At 43.4% G+C, this 26,974-nt stretch overlaps 1 protein-coding gene across 1 annotated transcript in view; it reads left to right on the plus strand.

The window, feature by feature from the left end:
* Positions 1-26,974, plus strand: part of iqca1 (IQ motif containing with AAA domain 1) — a 189,280-nt gene that overhangs the window by 123,950 nt on the left and 38,356 nt on the right. Inside the window, exons 11-14 of the mRNA XM_067987925.1 lie at positions 1,484-1,576; positions 16,340-16,395; positions 20,090-20,172; positions 23,901-24,008. Of these exons, the coding sequence (XP_067844026.1) occupies positions 1,484-1,576; positions 16,340-16,395; positions 20,090-20,172; positions 23,901-24,008 (340 nt within the window). The remainder of the gene's footprint in view (positions 1-1,483; positions 1,577-16,339; positions 16,396-20,089; positions 20,173-23,900; positions 24,009-26,974) is intronic.

Consider the following 26,974-nt stretch of genomic DNA (forward strand, 5'->3'; position numbering starts at 1 on the left):
CAGGCTGACCCGTTGTTTGTTATTAGAGTTGATTGCACATGGAAAGACGTAATTTGACGCCTGCAAATTGGTAATAGTTTTATCGCTAAATCCACAAAGCTGTATATGTTTTTAATTTCTTCTGGGATTTATTCCCTCAGCCCATCCTCAATTTTCTGTGCTTTAGGAACTTGAGTTTATAGATGGAGATTTATTGTAACATAAAGAGTACAATAAAGTTTTGAAGTTTACATTGCAAATAGCTTCACTCAAACATGGATGAGGGCATTTTAACAATTTTATATGAACTGTAAATCCCTTCACTTACTCATCAGAATTAATGCAACTGCTAACAGTTCAATTGCCTTCAATTTTACCCAGCACGCTTTCCTTCTCCCTATAGAACTGAGAGTTCATTGTAGCATGCAGGCAACTGAAGAAGCAGACCAGGCAACCTAATCAGCGTCCACATAGATCTGAATCCTTAACTTACTATCGTGGTGACATATTAACCTGAAATAAAAAGAGAAAATGCTTGAAACACAGCAGGTCTGTCAGCAACTATAAAGCGAAAAGACCTACTAACACTTCAGATATTGATCCATTCATCACAACTGGAAACTCGGATATACACGAGTCCTTTTACAGGAGTGATCAAAATGAGAAGAGGAGGGAAGAACATCGGGTAAAAGTCAAACATGATAGGAGTCAGGGGTTTGCTAACTCCTGTCACAAAGTATCAAGGTTTCACGGTTTCTGAAATGTCCTCTTTCCTCAGCCAAAGTTTTCCCTTTGCTGCGATCAACTTTCCTTGACTATCCGCTCTCCTGCTTCATAATGACAGAGTCCCTCTTATCATCACCTCCCAACTGACCAGCGAACCGCATCTCCCATTTCCACCATCTACAATGGCATCCCATCGTGAAACATGCCTTTCCCTCTCTTCTCCTCTCTGCTTCTGTAGGAACTGTTCCATCAACTTCAGAATCCCCCATCCTCCTGCCTGTTTCTCTCATCCACCTTCTTATTCATTCTTTTATTAATTTTACTTACTTTTTGCTTTTCTAATACCTTTTCGCTGCCTGACAAGATGATCTTTGCTGATCATTTGTCACGTTTCGCATCTTTACAGCTTGTTAATAAAAACCTTTCATGAGCTATTAAACCCTTCAACTGATTCTTTATGATAGGAGTTAGCAGACCTGGCATTTGACTTTTTATCCGTCAAATTAAGGGACTTCCTAGTTTCTTACATCCAAAATGTTTATCATTTTTTTTTCAGGTGCTGATTGATTTGTTGAGTGTTCCCAGCATTTTCTATTTTTATTTGAGATTTTGGGCATTTTTAGCTTTTCTTTTCAGTATATATGTATGCGCACACAAAATGATATCCTAGTCCTACAGCAGCTAAGTCAGAGCTTATGGCTATAATGACACTAAATGGTGAACCAGTGACAATTAAAAAATTTCTGATTAGTACCATATGTGCTTTTCTACATTACAGGTAGATGAGCTCATGAGGGAGGAGCTGAAGAACTTAAAACTAGCAGTGGACAAGGATAAAAGTGCAAAGAAAGGAAAGAAAGGTGGGAAGAAGGTAAGTACCCTGGTACACTGTGGCATGGAGTTTCCGCGAGGGGCGCAATCAGCAAAGTGCGCCCAGAATGTGCCGGACACTGCGCCGGTTTTTCCAAGGTGAAGTTATTCTGAAGTTTCGAAACAAACTCATTAGCAAAAGCCCGAATGCAAAACCTCCCATGAATCAGTGCAATCAAGCAGTGTGATCGAGTTGTGTCTGGAACAGGGCATTCTCCATCATCACAAAGAGGAGTGGAATTGCCAGGCAATTAGATATTCTTGAACTGACTGACTTAATACTCTTGGAGGTGATTTTAAACCCCAAGAACGGGTGGGTTGGGGGCGGGTGGGAGTTGAAAATAGTTGTTTTTTTGGGTCGCAACCGCAAAATTTTTGGACTTTGCATTCCCAGTGGGATGCCTGTACTTTTACGTGCCGACGTTAAACCCGGAAATAAAGCCGGGTTATGGTCGCGACCCAAAAAAACAACTATTTTCAACTCCCACCCGCCCCCAACCCACCCGTTCTTGGGGTTTAAAATCACCCCCTTGGTCTCACTTTCTAATCGGCTTCAATTGACTACTGGTCACTGCTGTCTTCAATTAACTAATTACTGCAGCAGAGCAGGTCACACCTGTGTGGCTTCAATTGACTGCTGGTCACAGGGCTTATGTACCAAGAGCAGGTCAATTGACTAAATTTAGACTAATTTAAACTGAATTTAAAGTAATTACAGCAGCAGGAGAAACAGACCTGGGTCAGGCTTCAATTGACTGCTGATCACTTCAGGTACAGGTGATTAACACTGGATTCATGTAACCACAGGTGCCTGTGCATCTGAGTTTCTGGGTGCAATGTGATGAACACCCCTGAACGGGTGCAATTTGTTGAAACCCGCCATTCCAACCTGGGGACATGGCCAGTTTTGTGGATGGGGACTGCTTCGGGCGAATGGACTTTTGAACCAACGTAAAAGATCAAGGAAACTCCAGTGTAAAGTGGTTATGGGCACAACTCACTTATGCTTGAAATTCTGTGATCTTTAGTGCTATTTCATTCGACTCCGCCCAGATTACACTGACATCTGGGTGGAAATCATGCGAAAACTCCAGGCCTGTGTGTTGTTCTGAGCATTCAGCAGAGGTTGAATTTGTTTTCAAGACGAAATGACCAGAAACGTGGGGCTTTCTGAATTTGGTCTCTGCCTTGCTGATTTGTGCACTGTACTTAACTTGCTGAGTAAATATCAGAGATCACCAAAGGAAAGGAAAGATCTCATATTGCCTTTCTACTTAGATATATCTGATGCTACAGATATAATTCGTTAGGTAAGCAGGGGTTAGAAATTGATTTTTTGTATGTTGACAGTCAGTTCGGGCTAACTAGGTGTTAAATTTGGTAACTCATCCAACATTCAGCTAATCCAAATTTGGCAATCTTGAGCAGTCATTTTTTTTCTGTTCTTTTTGTCTATACTTTAAAAGTGAACAATGATCATATGGGAAAATAATTTGTTTTTACTGTGCAAAGATAAAAGTTTTATTACAAGTGTATTTTAGCCTCTACATATGGATATTAAAACAAACATTCACTATCCCAGTGGCTTGGGAAAAATATCCTCATGGGACAACCCTACACGAAATGAGATTGGGGGAGTTCAACCCAGTTCCTAATAGATATCATAGCTACAACCCTGTTTTTGCTAGCAGTTATTGGTCTTGATTCATCCATAATGTAGAATCTATTTGGGGCAAAATATGTCCTGGCACAGACTAAAGATAGTATGAGCTCAATTCAACATCTTCTCACAACCAAAATGAGTCCAATATTCTCAATTAGCCATGAGTCGGACAGAAACACTAATGGCTTAACATCATACCCTTAAAGAGAGATTTTAAGTACTCTACTTCCAGCGCTTAGTTCATATATACTGATTATGACTAGATTTTCTATCACTAGGTGAAGAATACAAGGGATGGAAGATGTACTTCTGTATTTTATCTCTTTATACCAGGCTAGATTGAGAGATTATGGTTTGTATTCTCACAGTGATTGAAGGATACAGAATGGAAACCTATTAGCTGAAGATCGCTGCAGTGCAAATGCTCTAAACCTCGGCTTTCATATACTGCAAGAAAGGTTTTTCTGCATCTAAAGAGAAAACATTATCCTTTAGACTGGATTGAGTGTGTTTTCCACTCGTTCACTGAGTGTAAATGCTCTCTGTGGCGAGATTGTGCCCTCTTGTTTCCAGGAGTAGATTTAAATACCCAGCAATGTGACATTAGCTAACATCATGACAGTGATACAGGCTCCTACTTTTTTCCTGTATGGCCCAATCTAGCAGCACTTCAGGAAGCAGAACCATCCTTGTGAACAGAAGTAATACAACTGAAGTAAGATGACTCATTTTGATCTATTCATCTCCTGTATCTGCCTCAGCACATATGTGTGATACTGTTGGTGAATGTTTATTTCATTAGTGAACTGAGAATGAGGATCGATACTCTGGGAATCCCCAGGAACATTGAACCTAGCAGCCATTCATTCACCTAAATCACCAATGTCCTCATGTTTTCACTCATGAGGGTCCACAGTGAAAACCATCAAGAAAATACAGGGGGAAAAATGTATAGTGTACTTGAAAATGATTTGGGAATACCAAAGGGGAAAATAATAAAATACAATATTCAGTACCTTTAATATTGCTTTTCAATAATATTACTAATGTTTTGTGTTGAATTTGTTTTTCGTAATGGCATTGATTCAGCTACTTTTTGCTTTTGAGCCATTTGCTGAGTCATTTTTCAAGAATTCTAGAAAAATGGATGTAACCCAGCCTCTAGGAATTTAGCCAATTACTCCACTATTGGTGTTTACTCCAGCCATTTCCAATCCCATCTATTCGGGTGGATCATCTTTGTCATGTACACTGCCATTTACTTAAACTAGTAAATGCAGAGACTGGATTGGCAATTTCTCACCACCCCTTTTCTTCTGGAGCTTTACTAATTTAATTCTTTGTCTTTTTTCCCCAGCTAGTTAAATGTTTTGGTAAAAAGGCAGAAGGTGCTAGAAATACACAGCAGGATCAGTCAGCATCTGTAAAGAGAAAAGACAGGTTACGACGTTTTGGGTGTGTACGTTCAAAGAGACAGACCCAAAACATCATAACCTGTCTTCTTTACAGATGATGACTGACCTGCTGTGCATTTCCTGTGTTTTATGTTTTTATTTCAGATTTCTTTTTTTATTTTAAGTATTTTGGTATATATATATTTTTTAAAATCATATACCACTTTGGAAAGGACATAAGAATCATTGAAAGCAGTTCATTAAAAGTTTGGGCTAATAGTAACAACTCAGTTGCAAGGAGAGTAAGGCAGCAAATGCCATCTTATCTTTGCTGGTGTCAGCTCATCGTTTACTTTCAAGATATTTATTAAGTCTGAGGAAATCATGTCAACACCTTCTAAGCAAAGTGAAAAGGTGACAGATCTTCAATATGGAATTGACAGCACTTCAGATTTACTTTGAAAGCTGTTTCTAGCATAATCGCAAATGTGTTTGTTTCGAAAGGGGGGAGAGTTGTTAGTGGCAATGTGGGAGGAATGGCAATATTCTGGAATTTTGCTTAATAGCTTGTGGGGATCAGGCTATTAATGCATAACTTTACCCAGGAGATTAAATGGGTGAGGAAAAATCCACAATACAATAAATTGTGCCTGGTCTGTGCATAGAGTGGACTTAATGAGCTAAATCGTCTCTTTTCATTCATGCTTCCTTATGTTCAGTAAGCCTTAAGGCTGAGATTCTCTGCAACATCTACAAGTATCATTAGTCCACAGATGACAGCTCTGCGTGAATTGCAAGAAAACCAGATTGTCAAATGTATTAATAAAAATAACAAAGGAGCTCTGGTCCAGAAGTGGCCCCTTACTGTCTTAGCAATATTGTATCCCACAAAGAAATTGTCCTAGGAAACTCCCAATATAAAGAGTTGGCGTCCCAAAGGTGAACCTCATCTCATAACTCATACTGTTGGCTTTCAGCCCTGAGCTACATTACCTCAATTTGTCTGATCATTAAGTGAATTTAATTTGGTTTAGGAACATAGGAACAGGAGTAGGCCATTTAGCCCCTCGAGCCTGTTCTGCTATTCAATGTGATCATGGCTGATCTGTGACCTAACTCCATATCCCTTAATACCTTTGGTTAACAAAAGTCTATCAATCTCAGATTTAAAGTTAACAATTGAGCTACCTTCAACTGCCGTTTGCGGAAGAGAGTTCCAAACTTCTACCGCTGTTTGCAGGTAGAAGTGTTTCCTAACTTCACTCCTGAAAGTCCTGGCTCTAATTTTTAGGCTATGTCCCCTAGTCCTAGACTCCCCAACCAGCTGAAATAGTTTCTCTCTATCTACCCCATCAGTTCCCCTTAATATCTTTAAAACTTCGGTCAAATCACCCCTTAATCTTCTAAATTCCAGGGAATACAAGCCTAGTTTGTGTAATCTCTCCTCGTAATTTAGCCCTCGATGTCCAGGTATTATTCTAGTAAATCTACACTGCACTCCCTCCAAGGCCAATATGTCCTTCCTAAGGTGCGGTGCCCAGAACTGAACACAGTACTCCAGGTGTGGTCTAACCAGGGCTTTGTATAGCTGTAGCATAACTTCTACCCTCTTGTATTCTAGTCCTCAAGATATAAAGGCCAGCATTCCATTAGCCTTTTTGATTATTTTCTGTACCTGTCCATGACATTTTGATGATCTATGTGCATGAACCGCCAAGTCTCTTTGAACATCCACTGTTTCGAGCTTTTCACCATTTAGAAAGTACTCTGATCTATCCTTTTTAGGTCCAAAATGGATGACCTCACACTTGCCTACATTGAAATCCGTTTGCCACAGTTTTGCTCATTCACTTAATCTATTAATATCTCTCTGTGATGTTATGCTTCCATTTACACTGATTACAATGCTGCCTTTCTTTGTGTCATCGGCAGTCTTGCATATGTGGCTCTCTATCCCGTCATCTGTGTTGTTAATAAATACAGTGAATAGTTGAGGCCCCAACACAGATCCCTGTGGGACACCACTAGTCACATCCTGCCAATTTGATTCCCTGCCCATTATCCCTACTTTCTGTCTTCTGCCGCTCAGCCAATTTCCTAACCAGGTCAATAATTTGCCCTCAATTCCATGAGCTTCAGCTTTAGCTAACAGTCTCTTATGTGGGACTTTATCAAATGCCTTCTGGAAGTCCATATAAACAACATCCATAGACATTCCCCTGTCCACTACTTTAGTCACCTCTTCAAAAAATTCAATCAGGTTTGTCAGGCATGACCTACCCTTTATAAATCCACGCTGGCTGTCTCTGATCAGCTGAAAATTTTCAAGGTGTTCAGTCACTTTATCCTTAATTATAGACTCGTGTAATTTCCTGACAACAGATGTTAGGCTAACTGGTCTATAATTCCCTGGTTTCCCTCTCTCACCTTTCTTAAATGGCAGAGTGACATGTGCAGTTTTCCAATCTAAAGGAACGGTTCCTGAATCGAGTAGAACTTTGGAAGATTATAGTTAGGGCGCCTGTAATGCTCTTACCTACTTCCTTTAAAACCCTGGAGATTGTCACTCTTTAGTGCCATTATTTTCTTCATTACTGTTAATTTACTTATGTTAATTACGGTGAGCCCCCGTCCCTGATTCAAAATTAGTTTCCTTGGGGTATCTGGCATGCTATCCTCTTCCTCTACTGTAAATACTGATGCAAAGTAACTTTTAACATGTCTGCCATTTCCATATTTTCATTTACAATATCACCATTGTCAGTTAGGGAGCCAGACATTTCTTGTTACTGATTTCATTTTGTTAACATATAGCTAAACAACTTGGATTAAGTTGTTAACAAGTGTCCCTTTCTACTTTAACTTTTAGACGACTGGTAGGTTCATGGAAACTTCTGTCTCCTGATTGTATTGCTTTTGTTTCATGCACTGTGATATGGAAAAGCAATAAAGTACTCGAACATCAACAACAGCTTAATTAATGAGATATTAAACCTAAACTACTAAATCAAACACCTAAAACACACTTTTACATAAGATACAATAAACAGCCAGGGTTCCCTCTTCTGATTGTTGTCCAGTTATGTACCCAAGAAAGAGCAAATATGTGGACATTGGATGAAGACAGGAGCAGGGTCAACTTTGATGGCCCACAGTCAAATAGACTGCCAACAGTTTCTGTCCAAGTCCACACATGAAGAATGCCGACCCGGGTGAGTCATTGGAGGATGACCAGCATCTGTGCAACCATAACCCAGCAGGAGTCAGTACCTTCGGGAGAGGAGGAGGGAAGAAAGGGAGCAAAATTAACCAAAAAAAAAGACAGGAAAAAGGCTTCCAATGAGTTTACTCATTTGTGGCTTCTCAGCCAGGCAGCACCTTTACCTAGTATCTAAACGTATCTGCAACACTTGAGGTGTCAAAACAAGTCTTTTTGTGACACATATGTGCAAAATTTCTCATAATCATTGCTTGTAACTTCCAAACACTGAATATGTACAAAACCGTAGATATTTATCCTCATTTACTGTGTTCTTCAGTATAAATTATAAATAGTGTTGTAATGTTATTGAACTAAAACTGGAAGGACCACCCGGCATCGGACCACTAGGCACCGGACATAACAAAGGCAAAGGCAAACCAAGTCCAGTCAACCCTGCAAAGTCCTTCTCACTAACATCTGGGGACTTGTGCCAAAATTGGGAGAGCTGTTCCACAGACAAGTCAAGCAACAGCCTGATATAGCCATATTCACAGAATCATACCTTTCAGCCAATGTCCCGGACTCCTCCGTCACCATCCCTGGGTATGTCCTGTCCCGCCAACAGGACAGGCCCACGAGAGGTGGCGGCACAGTGATATACAGTCAGGAGTGAGTGGCCCTAGGAGTCCTCAACAATGACTCTGGACCCCATGAAGTCTTATGGAATCAGGTCAAACATGGTTTGACATGATTACCACCTACCGACCTCAGCGGATCAATCAGTCCTCCTCCATGTTGAGCACGACTTGGAGGAAGCACTAAGGGTAACAAGGGCACAGAATGTACATGTCCAAGAGTGGCTCGATAGCACCACTGCTGACCGAGCTGGCCGAGTCCTGAAGGATATAGCTGCCAGACTGGGTCTGCGGGAGGTGGTGAGCGAACCAACACGAGGGAAAAACCTACTTAACCTCGTCCGTGACAGTATTGGTAGGAGTGACCATCTGACAGTCCTTGTGGAGATGAAGTCCCAGTCCCGTCTTCCCACAGTAGACAAATCTTCCATCGTGTTGTGTGGCACTACCACCGTGCTAAATGGGATAGATTCAGAACAGATCTAGCAGCTCAAAACTGGGCATCCATGAGGCGCAGTGGGCCATCAGTAGCAGCAGAATTGTATTCCACCACAATCTGTAACCTCATGGCCCGACATATCCCTCAGTCTACTATTATCAACAAGCTAGGGGATCAACCCTGGTTCAATGAGGAGTGTAGAAGAGCATGCATGGAGCAGCACCAGGTGTACCTAAAAATGAGGTGCCAACCTTGTGAAGCTACAACACAGGCCTACATGCATGCCAAACAGTGGAAGCAGCATGCTACAGACAGAACTAAGTGATCCCACAACCAATGGATCAGATCAAAGCTCTGCAGTCCTGCAAAATCCAGTCGTAAATGGGGATGGACAATTAAACAACTAACAGGAGGAGAAGGCTCTGTGAACACCATCATCCTCAATGATGGCAGAGCCCAGCACGTGAGTGGAAAAGATAAGACTGAAGCGTTTGCAACCATCTTCAGCCAGAAGTGCCAAGTGGATGATCCATCTCGGCCTCCTCCCGATATCCCCACCATCACAGAAGCCAGTCTTCAGCCAATTCGATTCACTCCACGTGATATCAAGAAACCGCTGAGTGCACCGGATGCAACAAAGGCTTGACAACATCCTGGCTGTAGTGTTGAAGACTTGTCCTCCAGAACTAGCCGCGCCTCTTGCCAAGCTATTCCAGTACAGCTACAACATTGGTATCTACCCGACAATGTGGAAAATTGTCCAGGTATGTCTTGTCCACAAAAAGCAGGACAAAACCATTCCGGCCAATTACCGACCAATCAGTCTATTCTCAATCATCAGCAGAGTGATGGAAGGTGTCGTCAACAGTGCTATCAAGCGGCACTTACTCACCAATAACCTGCCCACTGATGCTCAGTTTGGGTTCCACCAGGACCACTCGGCTCCAGACATCATTGCAGCCTTGGTCCAAACATGGACAAAAGAGCTGAATTCCAGAGGTGAGGTGAGAGTAACTGCCCTTGACATCAAGGCAGCATTTGACCGAGTGTGGCATCAAAGAGCGCTAGTAAAATTGAAGTCAATGGGAATCAGGGGGAAAACTCTCCAGTGGCTGGAGTCATAACCAGCACAAAGGAAGATGGTAGTGTTTGTTGGAGGCCAATCATCTCAGCCCCAGGACATTGCTGCAGGAGTTCCTCAGGGCAGTGTCCTAGGCCCAACCATCTTCAGCTGCTTCATTAATGACCTTCCCTCCATTATAAGGTAAGAAATGGGGATGTTCGCTGATGATTGCACAGTGTTCAGTTCCATTCGCAACCCCTCAGATAATGAAGCAGTCCGTGCGCGCATGCAGCAAGACCTGGACAACATCCAGGCTTGGGCTGATAAGTGGCAAGTAACATTCACGCCAGACAAGTGCCAGGCGATGACTATCTCCAACAAGAGAGAGTCTAATCATCTCCCCATGACATTCAACGGCATTACCATTGCCGATTCCCCCACCATCAACATCCTGGGGGTCACCATTGACCAGAAACATAACTGGACCAGCCACATAAATACTGTGGCTACAAGAACAGGTCAGAGGCTGGGTATTCTGCAGCAAGTGACTCACCTCCTGACTCCCCAAAGCCTTTCCACCATCCACAAGGCACAAGTCAGGAGTTTGATGGAATACTCTTCACTTGCCTGGATGAGTGCAGCTCCAACAACATTCAAGAAGCTCGACACCATCCAGGACAAAGCAGCCCGCTTGATTGGCATCCCATCCACCACCTTAAACTTTCACTCCCTCCAGCACCGTTGCATATGTGGCTGCAGTGTGTACCATCCACAAGATGCACTGCAGCCACTCGCCAAGGTTTCTTCGACAGCACCTCCCAAACCCACGACCTCTACCACCTGAAAGGACAAGGGCAGCAGGCACATGGGAACACCACCACCTGCACGTTCCCCCCCAAGTCACGCACCATCCTGACTTGGAAATATATCGCCGTTCCTTCATCGTCACTGGGTCAAAATCCTGGAACTCCCTAACAGCACTGTGGGAGAACCTTCACCACACGGACTGCAGCAGTTCAAGAAGGCGGCTCACCACCACCTTCTCAAGGGCAATTAGGGATGGGCAATAAATGCTGGCCTTGCCTGCGACACCCACGTCCCATGAATGAATAAAAAAAACTGCAGTTTATGTTAATATTCCTGAGAAGTATCCTATAATGTAACAGATTATGATTCATCAGACTGGGACAGACTTGCACAAACCCACATGTTCTTTTTGTCGTTTTGTTTGGAAAGTATATGGAAAGTGTTACTTTCATCAACATCTGGATAATTCACATCAGTGAGTTCGGGAAGCCACTCTAACAGTAACTGCATTGTGAGTGCTAATCATTCCTTCATGGCAATTATATATCATACAAACTATTTCAAACACAAGTGATTCTGTGTTTCTTGCCTTCTGGTGCACTAGAATAAACCTGCCTACATTGCAGGGCAGATTTCAGAACAGCAGCAGCAACATACGGATACTTGCACGTGTGCAGGTTGGACCCAGCCTACCCAGTGGCTTCCTGGATATAAGCAATGCGATTCTTGGCCTGTGGTAAGTTAGCTGAAATGACCATTGGACCGCTACAGTTATCTTTAAGAAGGGGAAAAATCAGCCAATATTCCTATTCCTGATTGATATACATTGATTCTGTTTATGGATCATGGATGGGAACAGGATGAAGTTCAGCTGACGTGCCTTCCACAGTCAAATATCCCTCTGACACTCATGTAAGCTTCCACATGGCAATGTAATGGAAGGCTGCCAGGACTCCTAGAATTGAACCTTAGCAAAAAATCAACAGAAAGATATTTTCTTTTTATTTGTTCCTCGGATATGGAAGATACTGGAAAGCTACATTTATTGCTCATCTGTAGTTTCCGGGAGGGCATTAATAGACAACCGTGTCGTATGGACTGGATTATAAGTCCGACTGGGTAGGGGTGGCGGGTTACTTTCCCTAAAGGACATTAATGAACCACTTGTTTCTGTTTTATGACAATCTGGCAGCTTTCATGGTCTTTTTTGTGGTAGTTACCTATAAAATATCAAATTGAATTCAATTTCATGACATGTTAAGGTGGAATTTGACCTCAATACTCGTGGGTTGCTAGTCCAGTACCGTAACCCCTATACTGTTGTACCCTAGATGTTGATGTCTATGTCAATAAATTCTATGGGGATTAAACTGGTTAACCCCTGAAAATGGGCGCTGGGATCGCGATGCACAATTAACCCATGCCCGTTGGTTGTGATGCAGGCAACACGTAACATTCGTGCTGCCTGATGATTTAAATGATTGCTGTGTGCTGCCAGCGCTAGCTGCGCTGTTGATTGGCTGCATGCATCAGCAGGGGGCCCCGATATCGGGAGTGGCTAACATTTCTTAAAGGCAGACTGCACCTCTTAAAGGGGAGGTGCACTGTGGCTGCAGGAAGAGCTGGAATTCATTTGGCAACTAACTCTGTGCTGTAATATACTGAGGAATGACTGCGCCTGTGAGAGAGCGTGCACCAATCTTCTCGGACGGTGCACTAGGGGCCTTGATGGAAGAAGTGGAGGCATAGAAGGGCATCCTTTATCTGCAGGGGGGCAGGAGGCCCTCCAGACATATGCTGAAGAGGCAGTGGGAGGAAGTTGCGCACGAGGTCAATGCCAGGAGCATAGCGCGAAGAACGTGGGTGCAGTGCAGGAAGAAGTTCAATGATTTGACAAGAGTGGTCAAGGTGAGTGAGTTCAACTGTCAAGTGGCATCTCCTACCAACTGCACCACTAGCCGCCTGCACTGCTGCATGCACTACACCCCCCCTCACCCACCTACCAACAAATTCTTTCCATCAGTACGCAATTCTTCAAATCAGGTACTGCATCTCACCCTCACACAGTACCACTCCTTCAAGCCGCACACCCACAACTCACAGATCACAAACACTGGCAGCTATTCAACCATCACAGCCACATCATCCAAACATCTTGCAGGTACACTCACTGACACAGTTCCTTCTTTCTTGCAGGAGAAGGTGGCGCATAACAACAGGCAGTAGGAAAGTCCTGGGGGAGGACAGGCACACTTACACACCCCCATGGAGGAGACAGTGTTGTTGATCATTGGACGGGCCGTCGCTGTGGCCGTGGCCACTGTCGGTGCTGGAGGTATCGATGATGAGGGTTTCTGCATACCTAATCTTCCTTCTCGCTTCCCACTTCTCCCTCAGCCCACAATATTTTCTGACTCACGTGCTGCAGATGGTGTCAGCACACACGTCTTATTTTCTCCTCTCCCCACACAACTCAACCCCTGTCCCTTTGTCATTTCAGATATCCAAGAACTGGAACCGGCACAGTCAGAGGAAGCAGAGGAAGATGACAGTGGTAATGCAGACACATCATCACTCGATCTTGCACTCGCAGCCACCAGCTCACATAGTGACACTGCGCGTAGTTTAGAGGCTGGGATAGAGGAGGGATCTGCACGTGATGAGACACTGGGCACAAGGGCGCAGGAGCCGGGGCGGGGGGAATGGATACCACAGGTGCCAGCTCGCCGGAGAGCGAGGTTGCACATTCGTTCAGCTGCAGAGGAGTCAGATGATGACTTCAATGGGCCAGGCTACCGAAGAAGGCTGTTGTGCGTACACAACCAAATGCTTGGTGCACTCAGAAGCCTGCCAGAAAGCCTGCACACAACGTTAAGGGGCATGGAGGAGTCCAGCTCCAACTTGGCACAGGGCTTTGTGCAGAGCTTGGAGCCTATCCTTTCCCACATGGAACAGGTGGTCACCTCCATCAGCACACCTGTGGAACCCACCATGACGCAGCGTCTGATGACCGGTGTCACAGCTTCCATTGCAGCACCAACATCTGCCATCCAAGGTCAGATTGCTGCTTTGGAAGCTCATGCTGCTGCTATCGTGGCTCTGGGTTCCACTGTGGAACAGGCCTTCCAGGGCTTCACAGCAGTCCAGCAATCTGTTCTCCAGCAGATCACCAGGATTGCTGAGGCACGCCCCAGGAGAGTGGCAGTGGTGCCATGGAACAGGAACCTGCTGTCCTCTCTCAGGATGACAGCATTCCTGCTCCCACCCCCACCACTCCGCCAGTGCCCTTGTTGTTGCCTGTCAGCCAGCCAGGCCAGACTGCCGCAGCTCAGGCCAAGTTGGTGCAGTCTGAACCTGGGTTCTCCTGGCCCAGAGCTGCTCGAGGTCGTCCTCCAAGGCCATCTGCACGCTCCTCAATTGAAGGTCAGCAGCCTTCCACCACCCATGCTCCAGCCACTGGGGATGCACCTCGTAGGAGCACTAGGAAAGGTAAAGGCACACGAACGACAGGCACTAAGGGAATGCACAAGGGTGAATAGTATCAGTTTGTTTGAATCATTTGATGTGTAAATCTATAAATGTGGTTATGAATTTGGATTTGGTGTTGGTTTTCATTTCTGCCATGAGCTGATGGAGGAAGCAATGTGTAATCATAAGGAGGACAATTTGATGGTCATGTGGGAGATGAAAGGTAAGGAATGTGGGACTGTTGGTGAATGGGGAGATGTCGTTGAGATTACTGGCATCACTTATTAATAATCTGATCATGCAGAGCCCTGGCAGACAGGGCCTGTCAACCTTGTTGTCTCCCTGTCTCTTCCTCCACTTCCTCCTCCTCCCCCTCCACTTCCTCCTCCGCCTCTTCCTCCTTTTCCTCTGCCTCTTGCTCAGGTTCTCGCCGGATAGGTGGTGGCAAGTGCTGTTACCTCATAAGGGCGAGGTTGTACAGCATACAGCATACAACGACAAATCTTGATACCCTCTCAGCTGAGTACTGAAGGGCTCCTCCAGAGCAGTCCAGGCAGTGGAAATGTTGCTTGAGGATACCTATGGTGTGCTCTATGATATTCCATGTGGCAGAATGGCTCTCATACGATTGCACATCTGCGTGGGTTCCTGACCAAAGTCATGAGCCACTTCATGAGGGGATAACCCTTATCGCCCAGTAGCCAGCGTTTGACTTGCCGTGCTGGTTGAAATATAGGTGGCACATTGGACTGCCACAGAATGAAGGAGTCATGACTGCTGCCAGGATAGCAGGCATTGACCTGTATGATGCGCTGAGTGTGGTCACACACCAGCTGCACATTGAGGGAGTGGAATCCCTTTCTATTCAAGAAAATGTCCGAGTTCAGATGTGGAGCACGCATGGCAATATGCATGCAGTCAATGGCCCCCTGCACCATGGGGAAGCCTGCAATGCGAGCAAACCCTCGTGGTCTCTCATTCTACTTGTCTCTGTCAAGAGGGAACGTGATGAATTTGTTTCTGAGTGCGTACAGAGCCTCAGTGACCTCCCTTATACAGCAATGCACTGCAAACTGTAAAATGTTGCTTATATCTCCAGCAGCAGCCTGAAAGGAGCCAGAGCTGTAAAAATTAAGCCCCACGGTCACCTTGACAGCCACAGGGAATGCTGTTCTTGCCCTGCTCTGAGGCTGCAGTTGTGGCTGCAGCAGTTAACAAATTTCAGTCACGACCTCTTTAGTGATCCGCAGCCATCGGATCCACTGGTCATCGTTGAAGTTGAGGTAAGAGAATTGGTCCCTGAAGGCCTTCTTTGGAAATGGCCTCCTGCGCCTCCTCCTCCTCCTTCCTCTTCTAGCAGCTTGTCCTGCTCTGCGTGGTCTCTCTGCATGTTCCCAGTCATGTTCAATTCCCAGAGGAAGCCCTAGCAGGCCATCCATTTCTGGTATCAACCTTGTTCAGTACACTATTTTAAATGCCACTAACAGTACTGCAAGACCAGCCAGACCACTCTCTACATAATATAGCAACTTTCTCCAAGTGTAGGAAACTTCCACAAACACCCACAATTGTACCATCAGCCAGAATATCTAATTCAGCAACTAACCTGTAACTCTTGCATGCTCCCTTTAAATAGTGCTGGTGGGGGCAGTCCTTCATGCCCTTTAACTCCTGTTCAGCTGTGTGAGGTTAAGGCAGTGCATTGGCTGGAGCGGGGAGTTCGAAAATGGCGCTGACTGCTTCAAATCAGCGTTGCACACTGATTGACGTCATAATCTCCCTACTCTACATGCTGCCAGCGTTCGTTAGGTGCACACACGCAAACGCCTTTACCATTATGGCGTCCTGCGCATGTCACGCCGGAATTATGTGCACGCATCTCGGATGTCATTTTTGGGGCTTAGGTGTCCGCATAGCGCCTACAAAATGGGCGCCACAACCCAATTAAGCCCCCTATGTCTTTGATTTTTAAAAGAGGCACCAATAGGTGATACACATTTTAACACATATATTTGAACATTGAAGTAATTTCATTAGAATGATGTGAACAGTTTGAATTCCATGAGCTTACTGTGTTTCTGGGTTTCATGCAGAAAAAGAAAGGCAAGAAAGGAAAAAAGAAGAAAGGAAAAGACCTGACTGTTAACAGGTAGAGATCAAGCTGGAAACAGTTGTATTACATGTCATGAGGAAATACTCCACAAATTAAATCTTAACAGGGCTTTGAAAGTTACTATTGAATTTGCTTCCACCACCCTTTTCAGACAGTGCATTCCAGATCATAACAAATCACTGCGTAAAAAAATTCTCTTCTCTCTCCTGGTTCTTTTGCCTATTACCTTAAATCTGTGTTTTCTGGTTATGAACCTCCTGCGAGTGGGAACAGTTTCTCCCTATCTACTCTATCAAAACCCTTCATAATTTGGAAAACCTCTACTAAATCTCCTCTTAATCTATTCTGCTCTAAGGAGAATAATCCCAGCTTCTCCAGTCTCTCCAAATAACTGATGTCTCTCATCCCTGGCACCATTCCAGTAAATCTCCTCTGCACCCTTTCCAAGGCCTTGATATCCTTCCGAAAGTGTGGTGCCCAGAATTGAACACAATACTTCAGCTGAGGCCTAACCAGTGATTTCTAAAGGTTTAACATAACTTCCTTGCTTTTGTACTCTATGCCTCTATTTATAAGGCCCAAGATCCCGTATGCTATTTTTAACAGCCTTATCAAGTTGTCCTGCTACCTTCAAAGATTTGTGTATGCGAACCCTCAGGTCTCTCTGTTACGGCACCCCCTTTAAAATTGTACCAAAACGTTTTAATGTTAGATGATAAAATCACAGTTTAAATGCACTGCAGTATTTTGTTAATGTTTTAAAACATAATATTCATATAATCAACATGCTATGTTTTATTCAAGGCTGCAGTTGCCCATGTACCTAGTTTCACAAAGATACACTTTAAAATAAAAGCAGAGAATCTTGGAAATACACAGCAGATCAGTTAGTATCTGTAAACGGAAAATACCCTGCATTAATTCTACTAAAGTGTACACATCCGAAATGTTATAATGTCATAACCTGTCATTTCTCTTTACAGATGCTGAATGACCTACTGTGTATTTTCAGCATTTGCAGTTTTTCCTTTTTCTTTTATTGAACTCTTTTTAATTACATAAAGTCTAAGTAAAGTGGCATCATCTTCATGTTTGGCAAACCTTTTATCATCTATTACCAATTACTGAAGTGGGACATTGCTTTGTTAAAATGCCTTTGCATGACTTACGCATGCAGTCATGGTGAAAATGCATGTGGCTCTTAGGCTTATCTTCTGCCCTCATGATGAAAACTGCTATCCTCTAACGGTTGGAGTTCAAATTCAACCAAACTAGCCATGGAGCTGGGAGGACTGATAAGCAGAGCCAAGGAAGCAAATAAATGTCAGTTCTCACTTCTTCAACATACCGAATCTCCAGAGAATGTTTCAAAAGTGAATGTTTTGGATGCCCCAGAATTACTATAGAGCTTAGATTTAAAGCAGCCAAGGTGTAGTTTTTAACATCACAGCACATTTATTCAGAGGCTCAATCAAAACAACAGCAGTAAACATTGAACAGCCCATATATCACACTGACATAAATGGACATTTACAGTGTGTTGTCTCGGGGTGAAACGTGGCAGCTTTTTGTCATACATAACATACTAAACATTAAAAATTCAATGTAGTGGGAATCAGACATTGAGTAAACAGAGAACAGTTGAAGTTTGAAGCTGGAATCAAGGTTTTGTATTTAAAGGCTATTAGGAGTTCTGTACAAATGAAATATTACCACAGCTTCAATCTCTTCTCCCAATGTTTGACCCAAAGACACGTTGCAATGGTTTGAAATAATTCCAGAGTGTCTCAGTATTTAATTCTTTGTATTGTGAATTTATTAGATGAATTTGTTTAATTTGGGATCTGGCTGCTGAAGTGCTCAGTGTAATTGTGTTCACACCAAAAGATTTAACATTAGCAATTACTGCACCAATGAGATATCATAACGGTGTAAATCTGAGATTGAATGTCATGAAATTCAACACCCAGCATAAATTCTAAAATAATTATCTGCAGTTAAAAGGAGATAAGGAAGAAATAAGACTCGTATAAATCACGTGCAGACAGTAAAACTGTCTAATAGCTTCTATGGAGTCCCAGCTGGTTAGGCTCACCTATTCAACTTTTTAGTTTATACTGATCCCAGCTGACTTGTGCAAGGTCAGTGGATTCTCACATCTCTGACATTGTTCCTGTATAGTTTATAGGAAATAAGCAGTACAAATACATAAATAAAAAGGGAAATAAAGCCAAATGGCCTCATCAGCCAAACTGTGCATGTTATAACGACAGCTTCATTATAACTCAAATATGGCACTAGGTTATTTGCTTATACTACTGATCTGCAGATATATAAATAGAAAATTAACATGGGGGCTCTGTTGGCTATCATCTTTCTATGATGTTTGTCTAACAAGTGAATCTAACTATATAATATGAGCAACAGAGTTACAAGTGCATTATGACACAGGACTGCGATTGGAAAAGTATCACAATTGGAGTGAGAAAGTGCATCAGTGAGATCCCATGTAGCTTTTCATTAATATGTTATCTTGGGGAGAAAATGGAATGTGATTTCCAAGAGTCATGGGTGTTTCTTTCCCACCATTTAAATTAGACTTAGAACATAAGAAATAGGTACAGGAGTAGGCCATACGGCACCTCGAGCCTGCTCTGCCATTCAATAAGATCATGACTGATCTTCACCATCAAGTCCACTTTCCCGCCCGATCCCCACATCCCTTGGTTCCCTTAGAGTCCAAAAATCTATCGATTTCAGCCTTGAATATACTCAACGACTGAGCATCCTCAGCCCTCTCAGGTAGAGAATTCCAAAGATTCACAACCCTCTGAGTGAAGAAATTCCTCCTCATCTCAGTCATAAATGGCTGACCCCTTATCCTGAGACTATGCTCCCTAGTTCTGGACTCTCCAGCCAGTAGAAACAGACTCTCAGCATCTACCCTGTCAAGCCCTCTCAGAATCGTATATGTTTCAATGAGATCACCTCTCATTCTTCTAAACTCTACAGAGTATAGGCCCATCCTACTCAATCTCTCCTCATAGGACAAACCTCTCATCCCAGGAATCAATCTAGCGAACCTTCGTTGCATCACCTCTAAGACAAGTATATCCTTCCTTAGGTAAGGAGACCAAAACTGTGCACAGTACTCCCCATGTGGTCTCACCAAAGCCCTGTACAATTACAACAAGACCTCCCTACACTTGTACTTCAACCCCCATGCAATAAAGGCCAACATACCATTTGGCTTTCTAATTGCTTACTGTACCTGCATGATAACTTTCTGTGTTCTGTGTGCAAGGACACCCAAATCCCTCTGAACACCAACATTTGATTCTTTCTCACCATTTAAAAAATATTCTGTTTTTCTATTCTTCCCAACAAAGTGAATAACCTCACATTTCCCTACATTATACTGCATCTGCCACTTTCTTGCCCACTCACTTAACCTGTCCATATCCCTTTGCAGACTCTTTGTGTCCTCCTCACAGCTTACTTTCCCATCTAGCTTTATATCGTCAGCAAACTTGGATACATTACACGCGATCCCTTCATCCAAGTCATTAATATAGATTGTAAATAGCTGAGGCCCAAGTGCAGTTCCCTGCTTGTATACATAAAATAATTACCGTCGAATATATATCCAATAAGTGGTGATCAATGGAACCAGAGACCTGAACCATGGTGTAAATGTACAAGCACTAAAGTGAACTTTGAACTTACATAGGACAATTGATTCCCTCTACGAAGAACTAGTTCGTGAAGGTCTGCTCATACAGCCAAAGAATGTGCGACTCTCTGATTTTAAAGGTATGGAGAAACATTTTCTACTTTGCAAACGATAGGTGTAAGGTTAATAGGTTAATCTTTTGTATTAGGTTCGGGACAGGTTGTGCAACGATCAGGCAAAATTTTTAAGGGAACATAGCTTTTATACATTTATTCTATCAGTCATAAGTTTAAAAAATGGTTACAAGTAGGGAGGAGTCAGACCTACCTCAATCTAACACCAAGTACCTTGGAGGGGGAGGCAGCCTTATAGCAGGCACACTCCTTTGCCAAATCCCCTCACTCGAGGACCTGGATTTTGCCGTTAGTGATGACTCAGTCTGGAATGTGACGCTTGACTGTCAGAATATCTAGAATATCAGGAAGGTTGGCACGTTGTAAACCACTCTGTGCAGGTACTTTCATTATACTGAAGGCAGGTGTCCATTATATAGCTAATAAGGAAACAATGAGACTTGGAATGACCGCTTCCAGAAGACATTGCCTAGAGGCCAGGTATCAGACCACATCCTCAAATATAATTTGGTGCCGACCATGATTTGATTGCGGAGAGGCTTGCAGCTGCGGCAGAATCTCTATACCTCCAACTGGTGGAATCACTCTTCTATGGGGTACAGTGTGTGTCCACAAAGTAGTCAGGATAGTGATGATGATGCATTCACACGTTTTATGATGAGTTGTGCAGATCACCATGCTGTTTATGAGGAGCTTCTTATACCCGCTGTCCACCTTGGGCACTGTTGTTGATTGGCCAGCCAAGACAAATGGAACTTGGGAGGGGTAGATCTATCAATGGGAGCTGAGATTTTTCCAATTTAAGTCTAGATAACCCTGCAAGCCACGGCCCTAGCAGGTCGGGTGCTCCTGGCTGAACCAGCATTGGGAAACTTAGTAATGCTTTCCACTTTAGCTTGTATGGTTTTAGCTGGTTAAACTTCAGCAGTACCCATGGAAATATTTAAGGATCCCTAAGCATTGGCTTTGCCAACTTGCGCCTAAGCTTTCAGGACTTAGATAAGTAATGTGCGTCACCACTGGGAAAAAGTATCCACTTCATATCAGGCAAAAGTGTGAATTTCCCAGTAGCTTGGTTTGGAGATTCTTAAACATGGTGATGGGTTTCTGCTCATGTCAGATACCCAACTGACCAGAAAAGAACTTAAAAAAAACTTTTAAAAAGTAATATGCCCCAAAATTCCACGGGGTAAGTTGCATTTGAGCCAGTGAATCATGACTTGACCCAAGGGTATACGGGTACATGCTCCAGTGGTGTAGCCAGAAGTGGCTCCCTCCCAAGAGCAAGTTGCCATGAAAGGAGGGCCACCTCTGTTGCTGTTTGGGCAACTCTTAGTATGATCATTCTTCATGGGAGCAGTGTGTAGGCCTTGTCACGCACAAACCATCCATTGACATGATTTTCTTCCTTAAGGAGGTGAAGGATGGTCGAGTTTTGAAAGATGAATGCATCGTGATAACTTTCAGCAAATTTCGCATTGATGTGCAAGATTCTTTACATGTTGTTACACACAATCTGTACATTCGGGAAGCCCTTCTTGTTGAGGGAGCTGACTGTAGGAGTTTGCAAAGCAATATGGTGCCACCTATTGCACCTTGGACTTTGCAGTGGGTGTCGGAGCCCCCCTATTGCCTCTTAGATGAAGCGTCCTCTTCTAACACGCGTCTCGTCACTAAGGTCCTCATAGGATCTGTGTTCTTGTATATTCTTCAGGGCGGTAGTATTTGGTGGTGGTGTATCCTCCTCAACTGCTGCCTCACAATCCTTTCTTACATTCTCCCCTGTACTTCATCCTTCATGATAATGGCACACAAAGGTATGCAGATAGGGAATGCCATACCTGCTACTGAGAAATCCTCACTGTGGGTGGGGGAGGGCCAAAATCTGCTGGTGGTATCACACTCCCAGAAGCAGTTAGAAGCAGGTCCAAGACTGTGTATGCAAAATATCAAAAGCAATAATCCAAAAAGTCACTCCCAGCTGCAGTAATCACTCTTCAGACTCAGAACCTCCTCAATTCTGCCTGCCTTTGCTGATCCTGACAATAGCTGTGCCTTGCATTTCTCATTTTAACTTATCCCTAGTGCATTGCGAGTGTAAATCCAGGAAATTTGGGCCTGCATTGCCAGTACCCTTATTAGCATATATTATAATGAGGTAGCTGGAGACGACAGATAGATTGTGGAAAGGGCCAACTCAAATTTAGAAACTTAGGGGAGGATTGATTTTGAGGTGGAAAACTGGCAGAAGCAGTTTCCAACCCCCTTTGATACCCTGATTTTAGATGCAAAAAACTGTTGAAAATAGCGTGGAATTTCGAGTCCATGATATTAAATCTGGGGCAGTACAATTATGGAAGAAAACATTCGCCTCAGGAGAACTTTAAATAACATTTTTGGGGAAAAATCATCAATTTTCTTGCTGGCACAGAGATACCTGAGTTGTTTTTTTAAATAATCAGTCAAAATGCTTCTGCAGCTAACATGTTCTGTGATAAAATACTTCCCCTTGACTTTCTTCTCCCTTTAAAGTTAAACATTAGACTGCCAGCAGGTCCAGGAAAATCATTGTCTCCATGGGCCAGCTGGGTGCTTAGGTAAACAAACGCTAATGTTATAGAAATAAAGCTGCTCCCAGGAGGACGCACCTCCGGTGGAGTTAGAGCCTGGCACAAGGAAGAGATCACCAGATTAGGCCAACTCCTCCATGTGGGCCAGATAATACCCTTCAACCCCTAACCCATGTTGATCCAAGTGCAGATGTTACATTTCAATAATTCATGTGTTGCTGGATTCTGGAGAGATCCAATTTGTAGTATTGCATTGCTTCACTATCAGAAGCAGGTTGTTGCTATTCCTTCGCTGCTTCCTGTGAAGTATCACATCATAGTAAAATGATCAAACTAAATTATCCAGATTTTGTGTTTACTGCACTTTACAGTTTTTTAAGTTTTGTGATGTTCATCAAGTTGAGGGATGCCTGTATGGAGCACTTGTCCATTTTTGTCACCCAATATTTTCAGCAAAAGCATTCCCAGATTTAGTACAAATTAGATACAAGGAAGTGTTCCTCTGCATGGCCCATTCAAGTAATCACAGGTTAGGTATATCATTGCTTAAATGCAGACTAAAACTTCCTCTACAGTACTTCAACAAGTACTCCCAGTTAGGATACATCGAGGGCAAAATGTAGATCAAAGCCATTTCAATTCTATCCAAACAAGCACTTCCAGTTCAAGTATATCTCAGGTTCGATATAGAATATAGCTCCCTCTACAGTGCTCCTTTTAAGGAGTCTCAGCTCAGCCATAGAACATGCTTGATGCAGAGTAAAGTTCTTTCTCTCTGTCTAAGAATGTTCCTTAACTCTAATATCACAAGAATACCTTCTACTACACAGTGTGACATTTCCATTTCCTGAACATTATAGCCCCATGAATAAGGTTGCCAATTTTTGCAGAACCATAGGCAATTTTGTGCTGTCAATCTGTGCTCACCAGGAACTGGATTGAGACCGTCCAAAATCATTTCACGTGGAAACCTTACAACCAGCAGAGAGAGATGTTTATTCCATCAGTCTGAGCTAAATTTGAACCTAGGTCCAAATATGCTACCACCCTCAGATAAGAACTTAGGAGGGGAATGGTACCCTCATAAAAAAAGAGACTGTGACAAAATGATACAATTGATTTGATTAATTTTTATAATTAATTATCTTCTCTTTTCCTGTACAGGTGAATACAGCTACCTGGGGACCACACTACGGCAAACAGATATCGAACCAATGCCTTCTCTCGTAGATGTGAGACAGCTGATCGCACTCTATGGGATTCTGCCATTGGGTAAGAGCCTGGAAATGAGAACTAAGGCTTTGAGACAATATGCTCAATTCTTAAACATGGAAGAGTTTAATCAGTGTTTGTAATCTGTTGTCATGGACCTCTGCAAGATTCCATTTTAACATGACAAATATGTACTAAATTTCACACAGTCACATCATTAATACTGTTCAAGTGTCACTGGTGATACTGTTTACTAAACTAAACAGAGATGTCTGTCAGTGAATTACAAAGCAGTGATATATTTGAATGGTTCTGATGATGTCATAAATCAAGAGAACAGAGCCTGAACACTTTAAGAATGTCAGTAGATTAAATTACTGCTTTATATTATACACTAGGCAGAAATCAACTGCAAAATGATGTCTTAATAAACTTGTGGTAATTACATAATTATGTAGCAGTGACCTGGAATACTACAATGACAGGTGTTGCTGGAACAAAACCAGACCCAAACATAAGCAAAACCCCAGAAAAAATTAAAACCATATATTTAAAAATAAATCCTGCTTCAAATGATGGTAATAAAATTTTCCAGATTTGTTTCTATGGATAGATATTCTTATCCATTGCACCACTGCAGATTGAGCAAAGGACATTTGGGAAATTGGACAAAAGGCTGTAGTCCTATACCTTGCCCAATTCTTACAACCACCTTGACTTCAGTAGCCATCAAACAGTGGGTCCGGTTCTGGTCTACTCTGTCACTTGTCTACAAACTCATGCCTGCACCTTGGGTTTCCCTTCCGTTCATTTTTCCCTGACTTAATTCCCTGACCTTTCACCATTGGCAAGGTTGACCGTCCACCCTTGAGTCTTTCCAAAAGCTTTCAAGAGTTTTTGTCACCTTATTGTATAATTCCTTTTAATTGTCCCTGTCATGTTTCAAGAATATTTGACTATTTTTCCACAGAAAGGATTTGGAAAAAGATTTAGTTTTAACAAAACATTTTTTTACGCAGCGAGTTGTTATGGTCTGGAATGCACTGCCTGAAAGGGTGGTGGAAGCAGATTCAATAGTAACTTTCAAAATGGAATTGGATAAATACATGAAGGGAAAAAAATTACAGGGCAATGGGGAAAGAGCTGGGGAATGGGACTAATTGGATAGCTCTTGCAAAGAGCCGGCACAGGCACGATGGACCGAATGGCCTCCTCCTGTGCTGTACCTATTATGATTGTAAAACAAAGTGTATTCGCAAAAGTTTAAAAAGAAGGCACAGAGACAGAAGGCAATTAAAATGCTAATGAGCTGGGCTTTGAAATAGTTTTCCTAAAGACTGAAACAATAAGCAATTTGTTAGCTTGTCTTGATAATTGATAAACACCCTCATACCCATTGTGTTCCGTGGTCCCTAGTCCCAGGCATTCAGGAGGGGTTATCTGGGATAGGTCCTCCCCTTGGTTGTGAACACAGGGAGATAAAAACAGAGATGGAGACACCAGGCAGTCAGATTTTCAAGCAGAAAGCTGGGAAGGTAAGCTTTCGCCAAGCTCAGGAGAATGCAGGAGGGTACTTAGGAGTTATTTTGTTTGTCAGCAAGATGACCCATTGATTGGAGAAGCATAGATTGTTCAGTAATTTGTATTATTGCTTGAAGACAACTTGTACTGATTGAATTAAGTGTGTTTGATTATAACCGCTGCTCATTATGTTCACTTTCTGAAATAAAGAAGCTTAATGATTCATATGTGACCTTGTCTTACCAAGTGCTTTCATGGTCTGTCTTCAAAAAATTGGAGAGGCACATATGGGCACTGAGAAAGAACTGAGTATCCAGTTCAGGGTTATGCTATTGTATAGTTAGATATTGGACAGTACGAGTACACTCCTAAATGTAAGGTGCTCAGACCAGTTACAAGAGTAACTAGCACTTCTATACCTGAGAGAATATCTAAGGCAACACCCTACACCTGTAACTGGCCCTATGGGGCCGATTTTCAGAGGGCCGAGCGGGTGCGTTGGGGGCGGGGCGGGGGGGCTCCTAAAATGGCGAAATCCCGGAACAGGTTCGGAGCCCTGCTCCAACCCGCAGACTTCCGGGTTCCCCAGTGACACGTTCAGGTGCGCGCGCGGTTCCCAAATGCGGGACTCCCACGGCAATTAAAGCCGGCGGGATGCTGCTTTAGATAGTTATGTAGATAGTTGAGGTACTTGACAGACCTCATTGAGTGGAGATTTTGGCAGGGGTGCAATTTTGAAGGATCCTCAGCGTGTTTCCCGTGCTGTGGCAAACACTCCCTGTTGGAGCAGACGTGTTTCAGCCAGCAGCCAGTGGGAGATGCAAAGGATTATTTGACAGGTGGGGGAGAAACCTCATTTATTGCAGCAGGGCACTCTGTCACTTCAGACAAAGTTTTGGCTGCAACACCTTTGTCTTTCCACTCAAAATTCTTAATTTATACCCTAAACTCTGCTATGCCATCACATTTACCTACTTTGCGTACCCCCTCAAACTCACTCCGTCAGGATGGAGGGCGCCATCGCTGCATTCATCACTACATCCGAGGACGAGCAACATCTCCAGCCTCACCAGGCACGCCGTCCACCTCCGCCATGTGGAGCTCCACATCACAGTGCTGCGCCACAGGCACCTGCACAACAGTACGGAGGGCAACAACAGAGAGAGCGACGTCGCAGGAGGCACTACCCTCGCCACAGGGTCTACAGACCGACATTCAGCTTCCTGGACCACTCTAAGGAGCAGTGCATAAGGAGGCGCAGAGTCAGTTGCCAGGTAGTCACGGACATCTGCAGCCTCCTTCATGCTGAGCTGCTCTCAGTTGGCTCGAGCAGTATCTTCTTACCTATCGCTGTCAAAGTCACCACTGCCCTCAACTTCTTCGCCTCCGAATCGTTCCAGGGTCTCACGTGGGACATCGCCAGGGTCTCTCAGTCGTCTGCACACAAGTGCATAAAGCAGGTCACCGACGGCTTTTTTTGCAGGGTCTCGCACGATGTCAACTTC

Source organism: Heptranchias perlo, chromosome 7 (assembly GCF_035084215.1).
Source record: "Heptranchias perlo isolate sHepPer1 chromosome 7, sHepPer1.hap1, whole genome shotgun sequence".
Taxonomy (NCBI): Eukaryota; Metazoa; Chordata; class Chondrichthyes; order Hexanchiformes; family Hexanchidae; genus Heptranchias; species Heptranchias perlo.